The 17,902-nt window shown below is 42.9% G+C and overlaps 1 protein-coding gene across 2 annotated transcripts in view; it reads right to left on the reverse strand.

Moving 5' to 3' along the window:
* The window catches only part of THADA (THADA, armadillo repeat containing), a 328,090-nt gene that overhangs the window by 141,045 nt on the left and 169,143 nt on the right, over positions 1-17,902 (reverse strand). For both annotated transcript variants that reach the window (XM_013967596.2, XM_013967597.2), the window contains exon 30: positions 9,859-10,027. In XM_013967596.2, the coding sequence (XP_013823050.2) occupies positions 9,859-10,027 (169 nt within the window). The remainder of the gene's footprint in view (positions 1-9,858; positions 10,028-17,902) is intronic.

Below are 17,902 nucleotides of genomic sequence, written 5' to 3' on the forward strand. Positions count from 1 at the left end.
GCCATGAAGAGGAGCCCCCACTCGCCGCAACTAGAAAAAGCCTTACGAGCAATGAAGACCCAGCAATCCTAAAAGTTATGTATGGGCTTCCCACTGAACGCTGTCAGCACCCCAACCCCCACTGTTGTTCAAGAGTCAACTGTACAGAGAAATATAAGAATGTCACGAACTGTAACATGGTTTAAAATAGAAAGATTTTTATTGCTTAATTAAACTTTCTCTTAGGCCCAGGACTGATTTTACTGTAGCCCTCTAAGACACCTGTCACATTGTCTGGCTATTCTCAACCACAGCTCTTCTGAAGAGCCAACTGAAATGCATTGGGTGCTCTAAATAAACTCCACGGCTATGCAACAAGTACATGTGCTCTGCAAGCTCAAAAATGCTTCCCTCATAGAAACAACGAGGCGTTCCTTTTGCCTGTTAGATTGGCAGAACCAAAACCAAACAGCAAATAATACTGTTTTCACGAGATGGAGGCCCACCAAACGAACTGAATCACCTAACGGGACTGATATTTATAGGAACTCTGGGAAATGACAGGAGCTTCCTAGAGTGCCCACAGTGTGGTGTTTTGTTGTGCTCTGTTCTTGAAGTACATCCAGAATTATCTTCTGTCAAAAAAAAACCTCAAACAATAAGGCTGGAAGGGGATGGAAAGTGTGTCTTCCAAGATGAAAAACGAACTCGGAAAAGCGCTAGATAATCTGTCTAGGAGGATCCTGCATTTCCCTTTCCCGTTATGAACGTCAAATCTCCGCCTTCAAATGGTAAAAGACTCCGTTGTCTGGCACAGCGTGGCAGTGCTCCTTTCCTTGGGTTTCTGATGGGGCCTGGGGGAGGCGGTATAATTCAAAGCAAAACAGGTGCAAGGAAAAACAACCTGATAGGCAGGAACTAATTTGAGTTCTTATCGTCTTCAGTGTGATCTACAGGAAGGTACAGAATGCTGACTGAGCTGATGAACGTCTTTGTGAAGCATGCTAACACATAAAGTCAAAATTGCTGAAAACAGACTTCTTTCTCTCTTACGCACACACTCAAGTATCGATAGAGATTATTACATTACTATTTCGACACACAACATTAATTTTTCTAAAGCCCAGTTTTCTGTAGCTCAAAATCCTTTACTCACCATCTGCATCAGTGGTCCTCACATTTTTTGGATCATAAACCCCTAACCCAGTGGTGGTCATCGTGGTGGCAGCCGCAGCACCAAAAAGTAATAATAACCAGCAGGCACTGACCACTTACTATGTGCTGGAGACCTCGGAATGCATGACCCATGTATTAAGTTCGTTCATTTAACCTCACAGGCAAACTGGGAGGTAGTTTTATCTGCCCATTTACAGAGGAATGAGTAGAGGCACAGAAATCAACTCGCTGGAAACAGCACAGATAGCAAGCAGCAGAGCAGGGACCCAGCCGGAGGCAAGCTGGCCCCGAAGCCTGTGCTCTTCCTCACCGCATAGAATGCCCTCTCTGAGCACATGCACCTGGCTTCTGCAGACTTACTCAGAAATTATATAGGGCCTCATGAATACATTGTGTATGTGATACACCTGGTATAAATAGTAGTTAAAAAGAAGACAGACAAGAAACAACATACTAACATGCTCCTACACACACTTTACTGCCTGACACACCACGCTGTAAAGGCTAGGCATACCATGGCTCCCCAGAGCACTCCGAGACCTGACTTGTCTCCTCACTTCCTCTGCAAAAAGCTTCTGCATTGCCCTCCTCTGCGCCTTGGCTCTCACCAAGCCCCTTGTCTCCACCACAGAAAACTAATTGAAAGGTTCTTCCCAAGCCTCTTTGAGCTCTCCTCTCAGACATGCGTTCTTGACCACCTGCCTAGAACAGCGTGTCTCTGGGTAGTCTGCGGTGTGGATGGCTTGTTTTCCATGGCAGCTCACAAGCTTCTTGAGGGCAGAAAGCATGTCATATATTAACTTTTCTTTGTATTCTCCAGAGAACCTAGCTGAGTGTTATGCACTTAATAACCACACAATAGGACTTCCCTCACGGTCCAGTGGTTAAGACTCTGTACTCCCACTGAGGGGCATGGCTTCAATCTCTGGTCAAGGGAACTAAGATCCTGCATGCCATGCCGCATGGCCCAGAGAGAAACAAACAAATCTTTCCCCAAACCCAAACAAACAAAAATCCCTACGCAACAGTTATCTGCTAAATAAGAGAATAAACAAACTCTCTCCACAGTTACTCCCTATCTCTAAGGCCCAGCCACACAGTTCGGGTAAGGATCATTCTAGAGCGCGAGGAGGCAATGTGATACTTTCAGATTTGGCTAAGCTCACAGGAACCAAGACAGACTGTGATTCTGCAGGGAAAGGACTTCAAACAGTCCCCCGTAACCTGCACATACAGCATGGAGACCTTACAAAGCATGCAAGCTTCTATGTAACGACATCTCTCTGGCCTGCATAGCCACCAGTGCCCACTCCACAGGCACTTCCCATGATTACAAATGAAGTGAAGCGGAGTCAAAGTCACTCGGTCATGTCCGACTCTTTTCAATCCCGAGGACTGTAGTCCATGGAATTCTCCAGGCCAGAATACTGGAGTGGGCAGCCTTTCCCTTCTCCAGGGGATCTTCAGCCTTGAACATATACACATGTGTAACCAACCCAATTTCTGGAGAAAAGACGTTTATTCTTTATTTTAAAGAATAATAACATTATCCTTTGTCTCTTGGTGGGATTTGCTCAAAAGACTTACCTTTTCAAAATGCCTCTTCACCTACCAATTCCTGATTCTCCTTAGCCTACTTGCTCCTTTTGTCTACAGCAGTGATTACTTCTTAATAAATGACATACCTATTTATTATACTTTATACAATAAATCAGAGTAAGTTTCCTTGTAATACCATTTATTATTGCCTGTCTCCCTGCTTCTAGAATGTACACTCTTTGAGAGCTGTGATCCTTGAAGCCAAGGTCTGTCTCTTTTGTTCTCTGATGTATTCTAAGCACCTAGAGCAGTGCTCAATCAACAGCTGAATGAACAAATAGATGGTGTCAACTTCCACTTTACCCCACACCTTGAAAGACCTGGAGAGAGTTACTCTAGCCCAAAAATGTTTTTCCCTTCTTCCAGAGAAGTTGCTTTAACTCTCAGCTACATTTTGGCCATTTATCCTTGTATAACTAGTCAAACTCATAACCTCTATTACTCTGTTTTCTCATCACTGTGATGGGATTAATATCCTTCATTCAGAAGAGCCGCCATAGATCCTCAGTACATACACCCCCTCCCAAATATACAAACACACACCCACTCTCTCAACAACTGGCATCTCTATACACGTGCATATGTATGTGTGTGGGTTATATCTACATACATACTTACGTACGTATACTCTTTTCTACCATTACTTCCCCATCTCTAATTCCAAACAGTACAATAGCCAGGGGATACAGCAACTGAAAAATCTCTGAACTCTACACCCCCCTGACTGACATACTGTCAGGACAGAGCACTGGAAAACTGCAGCCCGACACTGGCGAGTGATGGTCACAGCGTACTACCGTCAGTGTTCCAGACCTGGCAGCTAAAAGCTGTCTCCCACACCTGGAACAGGCTCCCTAAATAACACACATTAAATAAAAGCCTTTCGATATTTATAAGGAAGGGATTAATTCATCTTCAAGAGAAGCATTTTAATTAAAAATGACTTTTCTGGGCTTATATCCAGATAGAAATATATTGCCAAAAGGTAAGATTTAACAAGGTCTAGTTTGTTTGTTTGTTCGAACTTAAGGGCCCAGGGCTTCCCAATCCTTTTCACATCAAGGCACTTGCAGAATATAACCTTTCGTTGGCACTTGGGGATAAAGAGATGCTGCAGGTGACTTCCTGGAGCCTCCAGCCCCTGCAGGCCTCACTCAGACTCCCTGGGTGCTGAAGGGGTCAGTAAAGACTTAACACACGTACAGCCATGTGAAGCTCTGCCTTAGTGTTTCTTGGACTGGGGACCTAGCAATTTAGATTTTTCTCCTTTCACAGGAACACAAGTACTCAGAAAGAATGAGTAAATCTGGCCACTAGTGACAAGAGTGAGCCTTTCTTCATGACTCATTCCAGAAAAAAAAAGCACACTGACCAGCCGTCCATTTATAACTTACAACATCAGCATAATTTCATCTTTTGTTTTTGATTTTCCATTCTGAAATTCTATTTTCTGTGTAGAAAATAAACAACGGAGACAGGCCAAGCTTAGGTCACCAAGTGGAATCTGTCAAGGAATGTTTCATCTCTGGACAGCTCGAGAGAATTTCTACTTTATGTTTCACGATTTTGCACTTTTAAGAAATACGAGAAAGATGTTAAAATTCTTCAGGCATAAGGTGCTGTATTATATGGTCACATTTTGAAAACATGGAAGTGATCATTCTTCCAAATTCCACTTACTCATGGGTTTTGGTGCAACGATAATAGTAAAAACTCTTTTTTTTCCCCTAAAGCCATTTATTTCCTTATTCAGAAAACCCCAACAGAAATTATACTTAAGGCCACCTCCATTACTGACTTTTTATTTGTTTCCACTGCTTCTCTTTACAGCAGAGAATAAAGGGTGGTTGGTCTTATTCCTCTTTCCTGAACTGCGATTCCTTCAAACCACTAGCAGACCAAAGCGGCCCATCGTTCTTTCTTTCTTAGTGTTCTGCTTTTCTTTTCCACAAAGGTAACACCACGGTCCTCCTCTGTTTCTGTCTTCGTGCTGTCTCTCCCAGCCCAGCACCCCTACACCCACCCCATAAAGATGTGAACTCTGGCCCTAACAGAGTCTATCAGGCTTTTACAGACCAAGGCAGAAATCCCTTAGCTTCAGTCTCCTTTTAAGACTGATGCCTTCATCTTCTGCCGTATCTTTGTTTCTGTTATTCATACGCCCCCTTGTCCCTGAGGGTTTAACTGGCTCACTTGGCTTCTAGCCCACAGCTCCCCACACTGGGAGGTAAAAGGCAAACTCATGATTTCACTGAGCCTAGAACAGGGCAGGCATTCCACAGTGAACTGAATTCAATCTTGACCCCTTTTACATGGTCCCAGCAGCTCCCAGGCCTAGGACCTATTTGGTTGCCCAAGTTTGAGAGGCTTTGTTACACCCTCAAGGAAGACAGAGGTTTGGCAACTGTGAACTTGGCTATGACCTAGGTCCTGAGAATTCTGTATTTCCAGGTTAGGAGTATTAAATGGGAGACCAAAGAGAAATGATGGTAAAGAGATGAGCAGAGGGAAGAAAGGACAGTAAGCACTTTGAAAGGGCTTTTACCAGTTGTAGCTTTGCAGGATCTCACTTGCATCCTCTGTCCCTCTATATAATATGGACGGACTTCTTTGTTTCCAGTGTTGTAGTATATCAAATTAGCCTTAAGCAGACTAATTGAGTGATAAGGGATTAAAAACAGAGCAAAGATAGATTCTTGATTTGGTTTCCCTAGGCATAAAAAGTCATTATTCACATAACTATCAGGGAGGCAGCAAGTTCTAAACACAAGAGGCGTGTAGGCTTTAATGTCTTCTCTGTACCCTGATTATCTCTGTGACTTTATCTCAAGTCACTTTCCCAGGCTCACCTCAATTTCCTCATCAGAAACACAGAGAATGGTGTGTGTGTGTGTGTGTGTGTGTGTGTGTGTGTGTGTGTATGTGTGTGTGTGTGTGTGTGTGTGTGTGTGTGTGTGTGTGATAGTGTGTGGGCCTAGCCCATCCCTGGTGTGTGTGTGTGTGTGTGTGTGTGTGGCCCATCCCTGGTTAATATTTCATGTCAACCCAAGGATACAGCAATCCTACTTAGCTCTGCAACTAGAAAGTAGGATCTTTTAAACCCAGAATTCTCAAAGTGCAGAAATCAAGGCTCCAAATTTAGGGAGCTGAAATAAAAGAATTGAAGCGTTCAACAGATTCTGCTGGTAAAGATAGAGACAATGTAATACCAGGAAAGGGACGTGTAGAATTGTGGAGATTATTTGGATTAACTGAAGAAAAAAAGAATATCTTTGCCTAGAACATACATATAAATGCAAAAGTGGTTTTTCTGCTTTAATAGCAGCTGAATTTCCTCAACTACCCACTTCAGCGTACCCAAATAAAAGAGCTTAATTAAAGAAAGAGCAAGGATTACCTTTTATATGTCTATACCATAGGAAAAATAACGGAAATGGGCAGGAAATGAAAAAACTTTAGAATTCAGTCTTTGACTTCAAATAGTATATATTTCCTTATGAAACAACCAAAGGTGAGTTAAGTACCCAAGAACCAGAATAAATCTTTCCTCACGCTTGCTGGCCAAACTCTTCCTCCATACAAGAGAACTTTGTGAACTCCAACACGATTTCTTGGGAGTGATAAGTAACCTAGCAATAATGTCAAGTCCCCAACGTGAAGAATTCTGGCAACAGGAACAGATGTTTAATTCTACTTAAAAGACAGGGCAGCCCTGCCAGTGCTGTTCCCAAATGAGGTAATGTCCATGGCTCTTATCTAGTCTTTATTGAGATTTAATGTCATTTACCACTGGCTCTAGTGAACCTGCAGGATAATCTCACCTTTTCTGACATGTGTTACTTACATCCATTTCAATATGGCAATTACGAGCCTCTGGTTTTTAAAATGATTAAGGAACAAATCCCACATGTTCTTTCCTTTTTTCCATGTCCTATAATTTGAGTCTTTCTTCCACAGTTCCCCAAAATTCAGAGCTCAGCATATTTCTTGTTTGCAGGGTATACTACAGAGATAACTCTGAGGTTTAATATATTTATGTAAACATTTTTCAAAGATGTCAAAATTTATAATTCAAGAAAATGATCTGTGAAAGAATTTGTTTTCTGATTACAAAATGATTTCCTGCTTTTGAAAAAAATAACAACTTTCTATTTACTTAGCTGGCTCTGAAAGTCCCATGGAGATGACTATTCCTTTCAAGCCCTAATATCGCTTTTCCAGGTGCAGGTCTTTTACTGATTTCAAAGGTAGCTTTATACAGAGAAGGAATCTATATGCTACAGAAGGGAATAAGGAAGAGAGCCCTCCCCATCTTAAGCCCTCCTGCTTCCCCCACAAAGAACAACAGAGCGAAACGGAACTATTGCAACAGATGAGACACCCGAACAGACATGACAAAAGGATTTTCACATGCCTTTGACTTCCTTTTTCCAACCAGGGTATAAGCCAATCTTGGTAAAGACAGGAATCTGTTTGACAAACACAAACACAATACCGAGCACCCAACACCCATATAGTTGTTGTTTTTTCCAACAAGCCATTCATTTCCCTAACACTCAGGAACAAGAGCAATAGCCACAAGCACCCCAGTGGTAGAGGGTTTTGACTTTCCCACAGTGTTTCACATATTATGCAGCAGCAGAAGTAACTTTGAGAACAGCAAAGGCAGCCCAGAGACAAGAGTGAAAGACTGTATGTTGTTGCTGGACAGACTGGTAGAACGCAAGCCAGACCTTTTCGAGGTGAGTATGGGGAATGAAGCTGGGAGGCCCATTTGTACCGCTGGTGGAAGAGCAAAGAAACAATGTCAGTCTCACTGCTTCTAAGTTTGGCCAAGAGTGGCTCTTCAGTAAAGACAACTGGATGCCCCCCGACAATCGGAACCTTCCTTCTAGCTCAGCTGCATCCCCTGTGCATCTCTGAAAAGCCTGTTCTGCATGACTCATTACTACAGACTCCCTTCAAAGAAACAGCAGAGTCTGACAGAACTGTGTGGGCCTCAGGGTACCATCTTTATAACCAAGATAATGACCCCTACCCCTCTCCATCACAGGGATACAGTGAGGACCAAGGGAGATGAGTGCTTAGGAGTTTGTACTAAAGAAGCCACCAACAATCCATAATGCACATAACAGAGGCCAGAGCATCTGGTCTGGGACGCTTGGGAGTTGCACCATCTTTTCAGGAGATTTGTAAGATTAAACTATTTTCAAAATGACACTGAGACATTACTTTCCTCTTTCATTCTTATTCTCTCCCAAGTGTACAGTGGAGTCTGCCAGAGGCTACAAGGTGTGTGATGATGTCACCCCTCTAATGACTAACGGAATGTGTGCTCATGAGTGCCTGTGTTTTATTTTCTATTTTAGTTTCTAATTAAATATCGATAGACAAAAGCCACTTGGGATGCTCAGAAACTTTCAAGAGGGTGAGGAGATCTTGAGACCAGTTTGAGACCCGCCACCCGAGAAGTTTTGTCCCACCCAACCCTGCAGTTCCCAGGTGGGCTGACTCTCAGCCAGTCTGAGTCTTTCTAAATGCTGTTCCCTCTGAAGGGTGGAGATCCTTCTCCCCTTCCCTTGGCTACTTTCCACTCTCTTCTTGGATGTCATTTTCTCTGGGAAGCCTTTCCTGACATCCCCAGGACCAACCCGGTGGCACTAAGCACACTCATTTTCTGGTCTTCTGCTTTTAATAAATGTATTTATTTAGTTTCGGCTGCACTGGGACTTCGTGGCTGCAAAGGGCTTTCTCTTTGTTGCGGTGAGCAGGTTTCTCACTGCGGCGGCTTCTCTCGCTGTAAGCACAGGCTCCAAGGCACATGGGCCCAGCTGCCCCATGGCATGTGGGATCTTCCTAGACCAGGGATCGAACTCATGTCCCCTGCATTGGCAAACATATTCTTAACCACTGGACTACCAGGGAAGTCCTCTTTTTTAGTGTCCTCAACTCCTTCAACACAAGAACTTGGTCTTTATTTTGACTTTGACACAGTAGTATAAAGAAGTCACTCAACAAATAAATACTTGTTGAATATATAAAACAAACAAGGAAGAAAGGCAAAAACCAGGTTTCTTTTACATTCTTGACTAGACAGAATTAGCAACTAAAAACATCAGTTTTCATTTTAGCACAGATTTATTAAAACTATGAATAATAATAATATTTATGTATCTTTCTATGGACCAAGTACTATTATAAGCACCTTATATGCATTAACTCATTTATTCTTCACAGAAATCCCTAAGAGGTATATACTATTATTATTATCCTTGGTTCAAAAGAGAAGACACAGATGTATAGGTATTGAGTGGTGGATCTGAAATCGTCACCCACACAAGACTGGATCCAGAGTTGCAGGCTTTAACCACTCTACACACTGCCTGCAATGTCAGCAGTGTGGATTGCAGGCTTAGAACATATATTTGGATCTCAAGGCCATCTCTCAAATCTGTTCACAAATCAGAAGCATGACCTGATATTTAAATCCCATCCAAGCCCCACTCCACATGGGCCACATGAACAGCAGACCCCACTAATTCCAACCTATCCCCATATTTACAGCCAGGGTTTAAAAAGGACTGTTTCAATAAGCAGTCTATTTCTCAATCATTTATTGTACTTGAGTCTTCCCTAGAAGAAATGTTAAGTTAAAAGCAGTAAGTCATTTTGCTTATTTATTCAAAAGAGAAGTCTCCCTTGTAGCACAGAGAAAATAGGAAAGAAGGGTTTGACATTTAATGTACTAAGCTGCCTGATGTGTATCAAGGAATGCTCACAACTTCACTGTGAACAGGGAGTGGCCCAGAATGTTCTTCAGGCATACTTGATGGAAAAGACACAGCTTCTCCAGAGAGGAAAGCCAGATGGAAAAGCAGGCCATAGAAAACCTAGGTTTTAATGCAAAAGATGTTCTGACTGAATCACACTGCATTCATGTTTATGATGAAAAAAAGCACACCTAGGAAACACTTGTCCTTTCAGCATCAGAAAACAGATCTACGCATAAAGTGAAAAGCCTGTGCATCAAATCGTCACCTGCTGACAGCACCAAAGTTCATCTTGCAGTATTTGACAAAAGCCATAAAGACTGACTTTACTTACTTGGAGAAGTGTCCCATGAATATGGTTTTGCCGGAAACACTGGTCAGTGCAGTCAGGGAGTTTGGCCAACAGAGTTTGGATGGTATTAGGAATTTCGTCCATCATAACAAACGGGACCAAGGCACGTGCTGCCATTTCACGGGAGCGGTAGACAGGTGAGTGACCACATCTGAGAGGAGACAGAAACACAAGCCCATTCAATGCACATCTCTACATCCACATCTTTGTGCATGCTGATGTTCTATCCGGCTCTGGCTGAGACATCCCACGGCAGGGATGGGGGAAGCAGTTGCTTCCGATTCCAAATGATGCTTTTATACTGCCCTGATTTCAAATGCTTTTTTGCTTCTTTGTTCACATCAGTTCTACAGGAAACTTTGCTCTTCTCATAACCATCATTAACATCTATGGTTCTGCCACAGGTTGTAGGTTGTGGGCTGTTGTATTGCACAGGATGAAAATCAGGAAAGCAAGTGTGGGTCAAGGATGCCAAAGGAAACCAGGCAGTTTCAACCAGGGACAGCTACATAAAGGAAGGATAGAAGCCCCTGAGGTACAGCACTGTTAAATGTGTCTGGCTAAATCAGGTTCATGGAGAGCAGTGGAACTGCAGGCTGAGAAGTGGGTCAGGCCAGACTGGGGAGTGTCTGAAATGGCCAAGTACAGGCTCTGAATTTATTGTCAAGAGAACAAGAGATAGACCCTTGAGTCACCAAGTCCTTGCCTCACACCCAAAGAGCTGGGAGAGAAGCCAGTTCCTAAGTAAGTGAAAGTCATGGACAAGAGGTAATTTTGAGATTCTACAGAAGTCATTAGAAAGGCAAGTCATCTACAGGCTGCTTTTTTGTAAACACTTAGAACCTGAGAGTCCACAACCATTTTGTTGAAACTGCACCTGAGAGCCTTCACAGAAAAGAAGGAAAGCCCAATATGGTTAAGTCTTAGCTTAAATAAATTCTTGACTAGAACCCTCAAGACATAAAGATCTTTCATCCCACTAAAAAAAAAAATTCAACTTATATAAATGTCTTAAATGCCAAGACAAGAATGGGGAAGACCAGAAGACAGCAGACTCTGTAGGGGAAAGAGATGGCCTCTTCTCTTTTTTTCCAAAATTGATCAATATTCCAAGAAAAAATGACTGGCAAAATCTGGGCCATTAGGCCCATGGGGCCATTGACGCTTAGCATGTAAAGAGATAAAGCCCTATGACCAAAGTGTAACACTTCAGAGGCATCACTGACATGTATCGTAATATGACAGTAGAAGTACAGATGTAAGTTCTGCACAAATGTAATGATCTAAGCAAAATTTCATCTTGGGGAGAAGGATAGGTAGGAGAAAGTAGGGAAAGAAGAGAAAGAGGTACAGGATAAGTCAAAACACTGTGTTGTTTTTTTCCCCTAAGACAGCAGGCTAGAGATGGGCCAATCAGCAGACACTTCCAGGATGGAGAATAGCTCACCTTACAACATGACGCGAGCAGACACCGAAGACTAAGGCTACAGTAGAGAGCTAGAGATTTCCCAATGGTTTTGACAGGACTTTGCCAACTCATCCATTTTTTCACATATCTTCCCTTTAAAATGATTAAACATTTGATCTGTAATTGGCAAAAGGAGTTAAATGTTTGCTTTGGCCATGGTGGGGGGGGGAGGGGTGCTTAGTGGAGGAGTGAGTGAGAAAACTTCAGTTGATGGAGAAAAGAAAATACTCTGAAAAAGCTCTGAGATTTAATTAGCAAATGACCTCACCCAGTACAGCCATCTGTCGGAAGCTTCCTGGGCTGTCTGTCCCCCCACCCCTCTGACACATAATACTTTGTGTTATAGTGTGCTTTATGTTATTGAAAAAGCACTTGTGTATAAATGTTTCTTTTCAAATACAAATAATTCTGACATGGTTACAGATGTTTAGTTTCTAATTAGCAGAAACCATACACTAAAGAATCCCCCTGCTTTTGCTCCTGACCTTTCACAAACGATGATTTCCCAAAGGAATCTGGCATCCATACAGGAGAAAGAATGGAAAGTCGGAGAAGTGCCAGAATTTTCTGCTTTCTGATACTCTGTACTAGGGTACTTTCCAAAAGCACACAATCAGGTTAAAGAGTAAAACAAAACTGCCCCTCAAAAGAGTAATGCAATTACAGAAAAAGAGAAGAAGCCTATTTTTAAAGTAATATTTAATTAAGCACCATTCATTCTAAAGCAATGACTAAATGCAATTTAAAACTCCTCTCTCATGGCAAATTGTTTAAATGGAAGGATAGATTCTACTATACACACTCACACACACACAACTATCAAGTTAAAAAAAAAAAATTTCCAGGATACTGTTTTGTCAGTCTTTAAGGACAGGAAATTCTTGATTCCCATACTGTTGAAGCCTGGCTTGGAGAACTTTGAACATTACTTTGGTATCGTGTGCTGCCGCTGCTGCTAAGTCGCTTCAGTCGTGTCCAACTCTGGGCGACCCCATAGATGGCAGCCCATCAGGCTCCTCTGTCCATGGGATTTTCCAGGCAAGAGTACTGGAATGGGGTGCCGTTGCCTTCTCTTTGATATCGTGTGAGATGAGTGCAACTGTGCAGTAGTTTGAACATTCTATGGCATTGCCTTTCTTAGGGATTGAGTGAAAACTGATCTTTTCCAGTCCTGTGGCCACTGAGTTTTTCAAATTTGCTGGCATATTGAGTGCAGCACTTTCACACCATCATCTTTTAGGATTTGAAATAGCTCAACTGGAATTCCATCACCTCTACTAGCTTTGCTCGTAGTGATACTTCCTAAGGCCCACTTGACTTTGCATTCCAGGATGTCTGGCTCTAGGTGAGTGATCACACCATCATGGTTATCTGGGTCATTAAGATCTTTTTTGTATAGTTCTGTGTATTCTTGCCACCTCGTCTTAATATTTTTTGCTTCTGTTAGGTCCATACCATTTCTGTTCTTTATTATGCCCATCTTTTCCTTGGTATCTCAAATTTTCTTGAAGAGATCTCTATTCTTTCCCATTCTATTGTTTCTCTTTATTTCTTTCCATTGATCACTGAGAAAGGCTTTTTTATGAAACAAGAAATTTCCAGATGTACGTGAACCTTCCAGAGTATGTGAACCAAGAATTTCCAGATGTTTAAGCTGGATTTAGAAGAGGCAGAGGAACCAGAGATCAAATTGCCAACATCTGTTGGATCAAAGAAAAAGCAAGAGAGTTCCAGAAAAACATCTACTTCTGCTTTATTGACTACGCCCATGCCTTTGACTGTGTGGATCACAACAAACTGTGGAACATTCTTAAAGAAACGGAAATAACCAGATCACCTGACCTGCCTCCTGAGAAATCTGTTTGAAGATCAAGAAGCAACAGTTAGAACCGGACAGGTAACAGTGGACGAGTTCCAAATAGGGAAAGGAGTACGTCAAGGCTATATATTGTCACCTTGCTTATTTAACATATATGCAGAGTATATCATGAAAAATCCTGGACTGGATGAAGCATAAGCTGGGATCAAGACTGCCAGAAGAAATATCAATAACCTCAGATATGCAGATGACAACATTCTTATGGCAGAAAGTGAAGAGGAACTGAAGAGCCTCCTGATGAAAGTGGAAGAGGAGAGTGAAAAAGCTGGCTTAAAACTCAACATTCTGAAAACTAAGATCATGGCATCTGGTCCCATCATCTCATGGCAAATAGATGGGGAAACAGTGGAAACAGTGACAGGCTTAATTTTGGGGGGCTTGAAAATCACTGCAGATGGTGATTGCAGCCATGAAATTAAAAGACACTTGCTCCTTAGAAGGAAAGCTATGACCAACCTAAACAGCATATTTAAAAGCAGAGACATTACTTTGCTGACAAAGGTCCATCTAGTCAAATCTATGGTTTTTCCAGTAGTCATGTATGGGTGTGACAGCTGGACCATAAAGAGAGCTGAGTACTGAAGAATTGATGCTTTTGAACTGTGGTGTTGGAGAAGACTCTTAAGGGTCCCTTGGACTGCAAGGAGATCAAACCAGTTTATCCTAAAGGAAATCAGTCTTGAATATTCATCGGAAGGACTGATGCTGAAGCTGAAATTCCAATACTTTGGCCACCTGATGTAAAGAACTGACTCACTGGAAAAGACCCTGATGCTGGGCAAGATTGAGGGCAGGAGGAGAAGGGGATGACAGAGAATGAGATGGTTGGATGGCATCACCAACTTGATGGACATGAGTTTGAGTGAGCTCTGGGAGGTGGTGATGGACAGGGAAACCTGGCGCGCTGCAGTTCATGAGGTCGCAGAGTCAGACATGACTGAGCAACTGAACTGAACTGAGGGACACGAAGCTGGTGTGATGAGATCCAGCTTTTCTTTGGGTGTATGTGGGCTGGAGTGTGACGGGATAGTCTTTTCAGCTCTAAGTGGAATATATTTGAAGCTAAAAATCTATCTTTCCCATAGAATTTTCTAGTTTTGATTCAGCAAAGGTGCCAAAATCAGGCAGAGATGATCTTCAGGAATACAACATCCTGTTTTGGACACTGGGGTTTGTGACTTGGACAAGTTGTAGGAATCTCTCTGGATCTGTTGTGCAGAGAGTAGTGGCAGTTATCTATCCCCAGTGAGATGGTGTCTATGAGAACATTCCAAGAAGCAAGGTACTTTGAAAATAAAGTTTCAGTAATGTGCCATGCCTCTGTTACAACGGGATCAGTCTAGTCTGGGAACGGCAGGCCTCTCTGTGGCCCCAATGAGAGAATTAAGACTGTGGTGTGAATGCTGCTGCTGTTGTTCAGTCACTCAGTTGTGTCCAGCTCTTTGCAACCCCATGGACTGCAGCACACCAGGCTCCTCTGTCCTCCACCATCTCTCAGGGTTTGCTCAAATTCATCTCCATTGAGTCGGTGATGCTATCTAACCATTTCATCCTCGGCCGCCCCCTTCTCCTTTTGCCTTCAATCTTTACTAGCATCAGGCTCTTTTTCAATGAATCAGCTCTTTGCATCAGGTAGCCAAAGTATTGGAGCTTCAGATTCAGCATCAGTCCTTCTAACGAACATTCAGGGTTGATTTCAAAAAAGAAAAGAACAATAAATTGATGATATGATGGCAAGGAGGATTTTTTTTTTTTGCCTCCATTATAAAGTGATGAGGATGACTCTGGAGGCCTCCTGAAAAAGGTGAGACGGCTTCTATTCTTTTAAGTTTCAATTCTACTCTTTCAAGTCTCTGGACAACAAAACAAATGGATTTTGAATCTCGAAGCTCATTTTGTCTATTATCATATAGTTTGGAAAGCATTTTCTCAGTACCCCAGCTGTGTTCTAGGCCTGAACACTAAATTGTTCACAGGATCTGTAGAACACACAGACACTGGTGTCTTAAACCTCTAGCTCTCTCCCTTCAATAAACCCTATCCATGTTCATTTTAATTGTACATGTATCAATTGCCTACTGTGTTCCTGACCCTGTGTAACATGAGAGATGACACATTCGTAATAGTAACACCTGCACTCCACAATTGTACAACCCTTGGCAGCTTATAAATGCCTGCACATCCCTTATCTCTCTGTACAGCATTCTTGCAGGATATGAGGGCATTATAAACCTCAGTTAATGGACAAAAAGTAAAATGCAGCTCAAAAGGCTCAGAGAACCCTCCATGATGCATAAGCAGCAGCTCCAAGACCAGAACTGCCATCCATGGCTCCCCGATGGAGCTTGTGGGCTATTTCAAGTTGTAGCTCACACCTGGGTATTGGAGGACCAAAAAATATCTCCCAGCTAATGCAAACATGGGCCTGAATTTACAAGTATGTGGAAAATCTCTAAATTAGTGGGTTTTTTCCTTTTTAACATTTGTAGACTCATGAAAACCTTTCAGAATCTAATGTAAACTGTGGATTCTCTCACCAGAACAGTAGATTTACATGCATACACATACAATTTCCCACCAGTTTTAGGAGGTTCATGGCTCATGCTCAAAACCCTTGGGGCAGAGTTTCCCAGATCTAGGTCAAGAATCTGCAGTTGCTTCTTTGCACACATGTGACTGTGCCTGGCAGGTAAGCACTCTGCTTTAGAGATGTGGGGAGGGAGAACAGGATGCTGTCGCAGGAAACCATCAGCTCAGGGGGAGCCAGCCGGACAGCCTCACGATACCCAGTCAGCAGTGCCCATGGGGACATCCAAGGGTGTGAAGCGGCACACAAAAGAGAACTAGAGGCAGAGTTCGAGTCGTTTCCTGGAGGAGATGAAGGATCTTCAAGAGAGGGTAATACACACCTTGGGGCTTTGGGAACCCTGGCGGGCCCTGGAAATTTTAGAATACACGATTCTGAGCAGGGAAAAATCATTCTTCTGACATCATCCAGTTTCACAGTGTGGTGGCTAAGCTTTTTTTTCAGGAGTTTCTCTCTTATATTTAGCCTCTGAATCTATTCCGGTGGAACATTTCACTGGTAAGTGGCTGGACATCACTCATAGCTGTCAGGCATGGAGACATCCACTGAGTGCCCAGCAAAAGCATATACTAAGTTATTAGGAATGAGGGAACCAGAAAGAATCACTGCCCAGGTCATGGCGAGTGTAGACTCTAGTAGGAAATTCAGGCCTATCAGCCAGTGCCTTCTGGGATCATGAGAAGTAAAACAGGCTGCTGTAGAGGAACTGAAGTGGGACACCCAGAAAGGAGGGTGGGTGGTCTGGGTCATCAGGGTCCCACTGTGACTAAGTGGGGTCAGACAGAAAGAAGATTTGGGTTTGACAAGAAAGTGGTGCCCTCCCTATGCCTTTCTGCCCATGAACCCAAACTGCCCCTCAGGACCCACAGTCAAAAGGAAGGGAACAGAGGTTTATTAAATGATTACTGTGTGCCAGAGCTGGCTATGCACTTCAGAAACACCACTTTATAGTAAATCTTCATTATAAGGCCAGCATCATCAGCCCTATTTGAAGATGAGAAAAGTAAGGTTTCCCAGCATACTAAAGTCATAAAACTAGCAAGGGGCAGATCCTGCATTTTAATTAGGGTTTGTCCACCTGCAAAATTTAGTCAAAGACTTTGAACAGTGCAGCTGCCTCAAAATCCTCAGAGCCTTGAAAACACCAAATGTTTGCAAAGCAACGGGTTCAACCTAATCACATTGAGGTATGAATGATTTATGGAACCAACCAGTTCCTAATTGTTAGAATGTGGAGCAGAACAATAAAGATGATGATGATAGTAACTAGCATTTACTCAGCATCTCTGGAGGGCCAGACCTTTCCTTAAAAGCTCTGCGTGTATTACATCATTTAATCCTTACAAGGCAGAATGGCGGAGAGAACATTAGTCAGCAGTGTGAGGGAGGTAATTTTGAACGTAAGGGACTCTCTGCTGCTGATGAAAATAATCATCCACTTTCTCGAGACCAAGGTGTCAGCATCTTAGGGACTAAACTGGGTTTGAAGAAGCTACGTCTGACCTCTCCTCAAATCCCTCACTAGGCTTATTCAAGAATGCATGCCATTATGGTCTGTTTCTCCTACAGCATGGCCAGATGCTCTTAGGGAATGGTCATCTGGTCGCTCAGCTGGAAAACAATCTGCCTGCAGTGCAGGAGACCCCAGTTCAATTCCTGGGTCGGGAAGATCCACTGGAGAAGGGAGAGACTACCCATTCCGTATTCTTGGGCTTCCCCCGCTGGTAAAGAATCTGCCTGTGATGCGGGAGACCCTGGTTCAAACCCTGGGTTGGGAAGATCCCTTGGAGAAGGGAACTGCTACCCACTCCAGTATTCAGGCCTGGAGAATGCCATAGACTGTACAGTGCATGGGGCTGCAAAGAGATGGACACGACCGAGTGACTTTCACTTTCACTTTTTTCATCTATAGATAAGCTTCAAAGCTGAGATGACCCTACCTCACAAGGTTATCTCTGAAGACTGCGTAGGAAGAAGTAGGCTGAGGCCACAGGTTATACTACGTGTACAAAAATAAAAACTTTCTATGCACGTTTTGTCAATCCAAATATTGTTTCATCTTTAGTGCCTTTGCACACCGCAGGTTACACTC

The sequence above is a fragment of the Capra hircus genome, chromosome 11 (genome assembly GCF_001704415.2).
Source record: "Capra hircus breed San Clemente chromosome 11, ASM170441v1, whole genome shotgun sequence".
Taxonomy (NCBI): Eukaryota; Metazoa; Chordata; class Mammalia; order Artiodactyla; family Bovidae; genus Capra; species Capra hircus.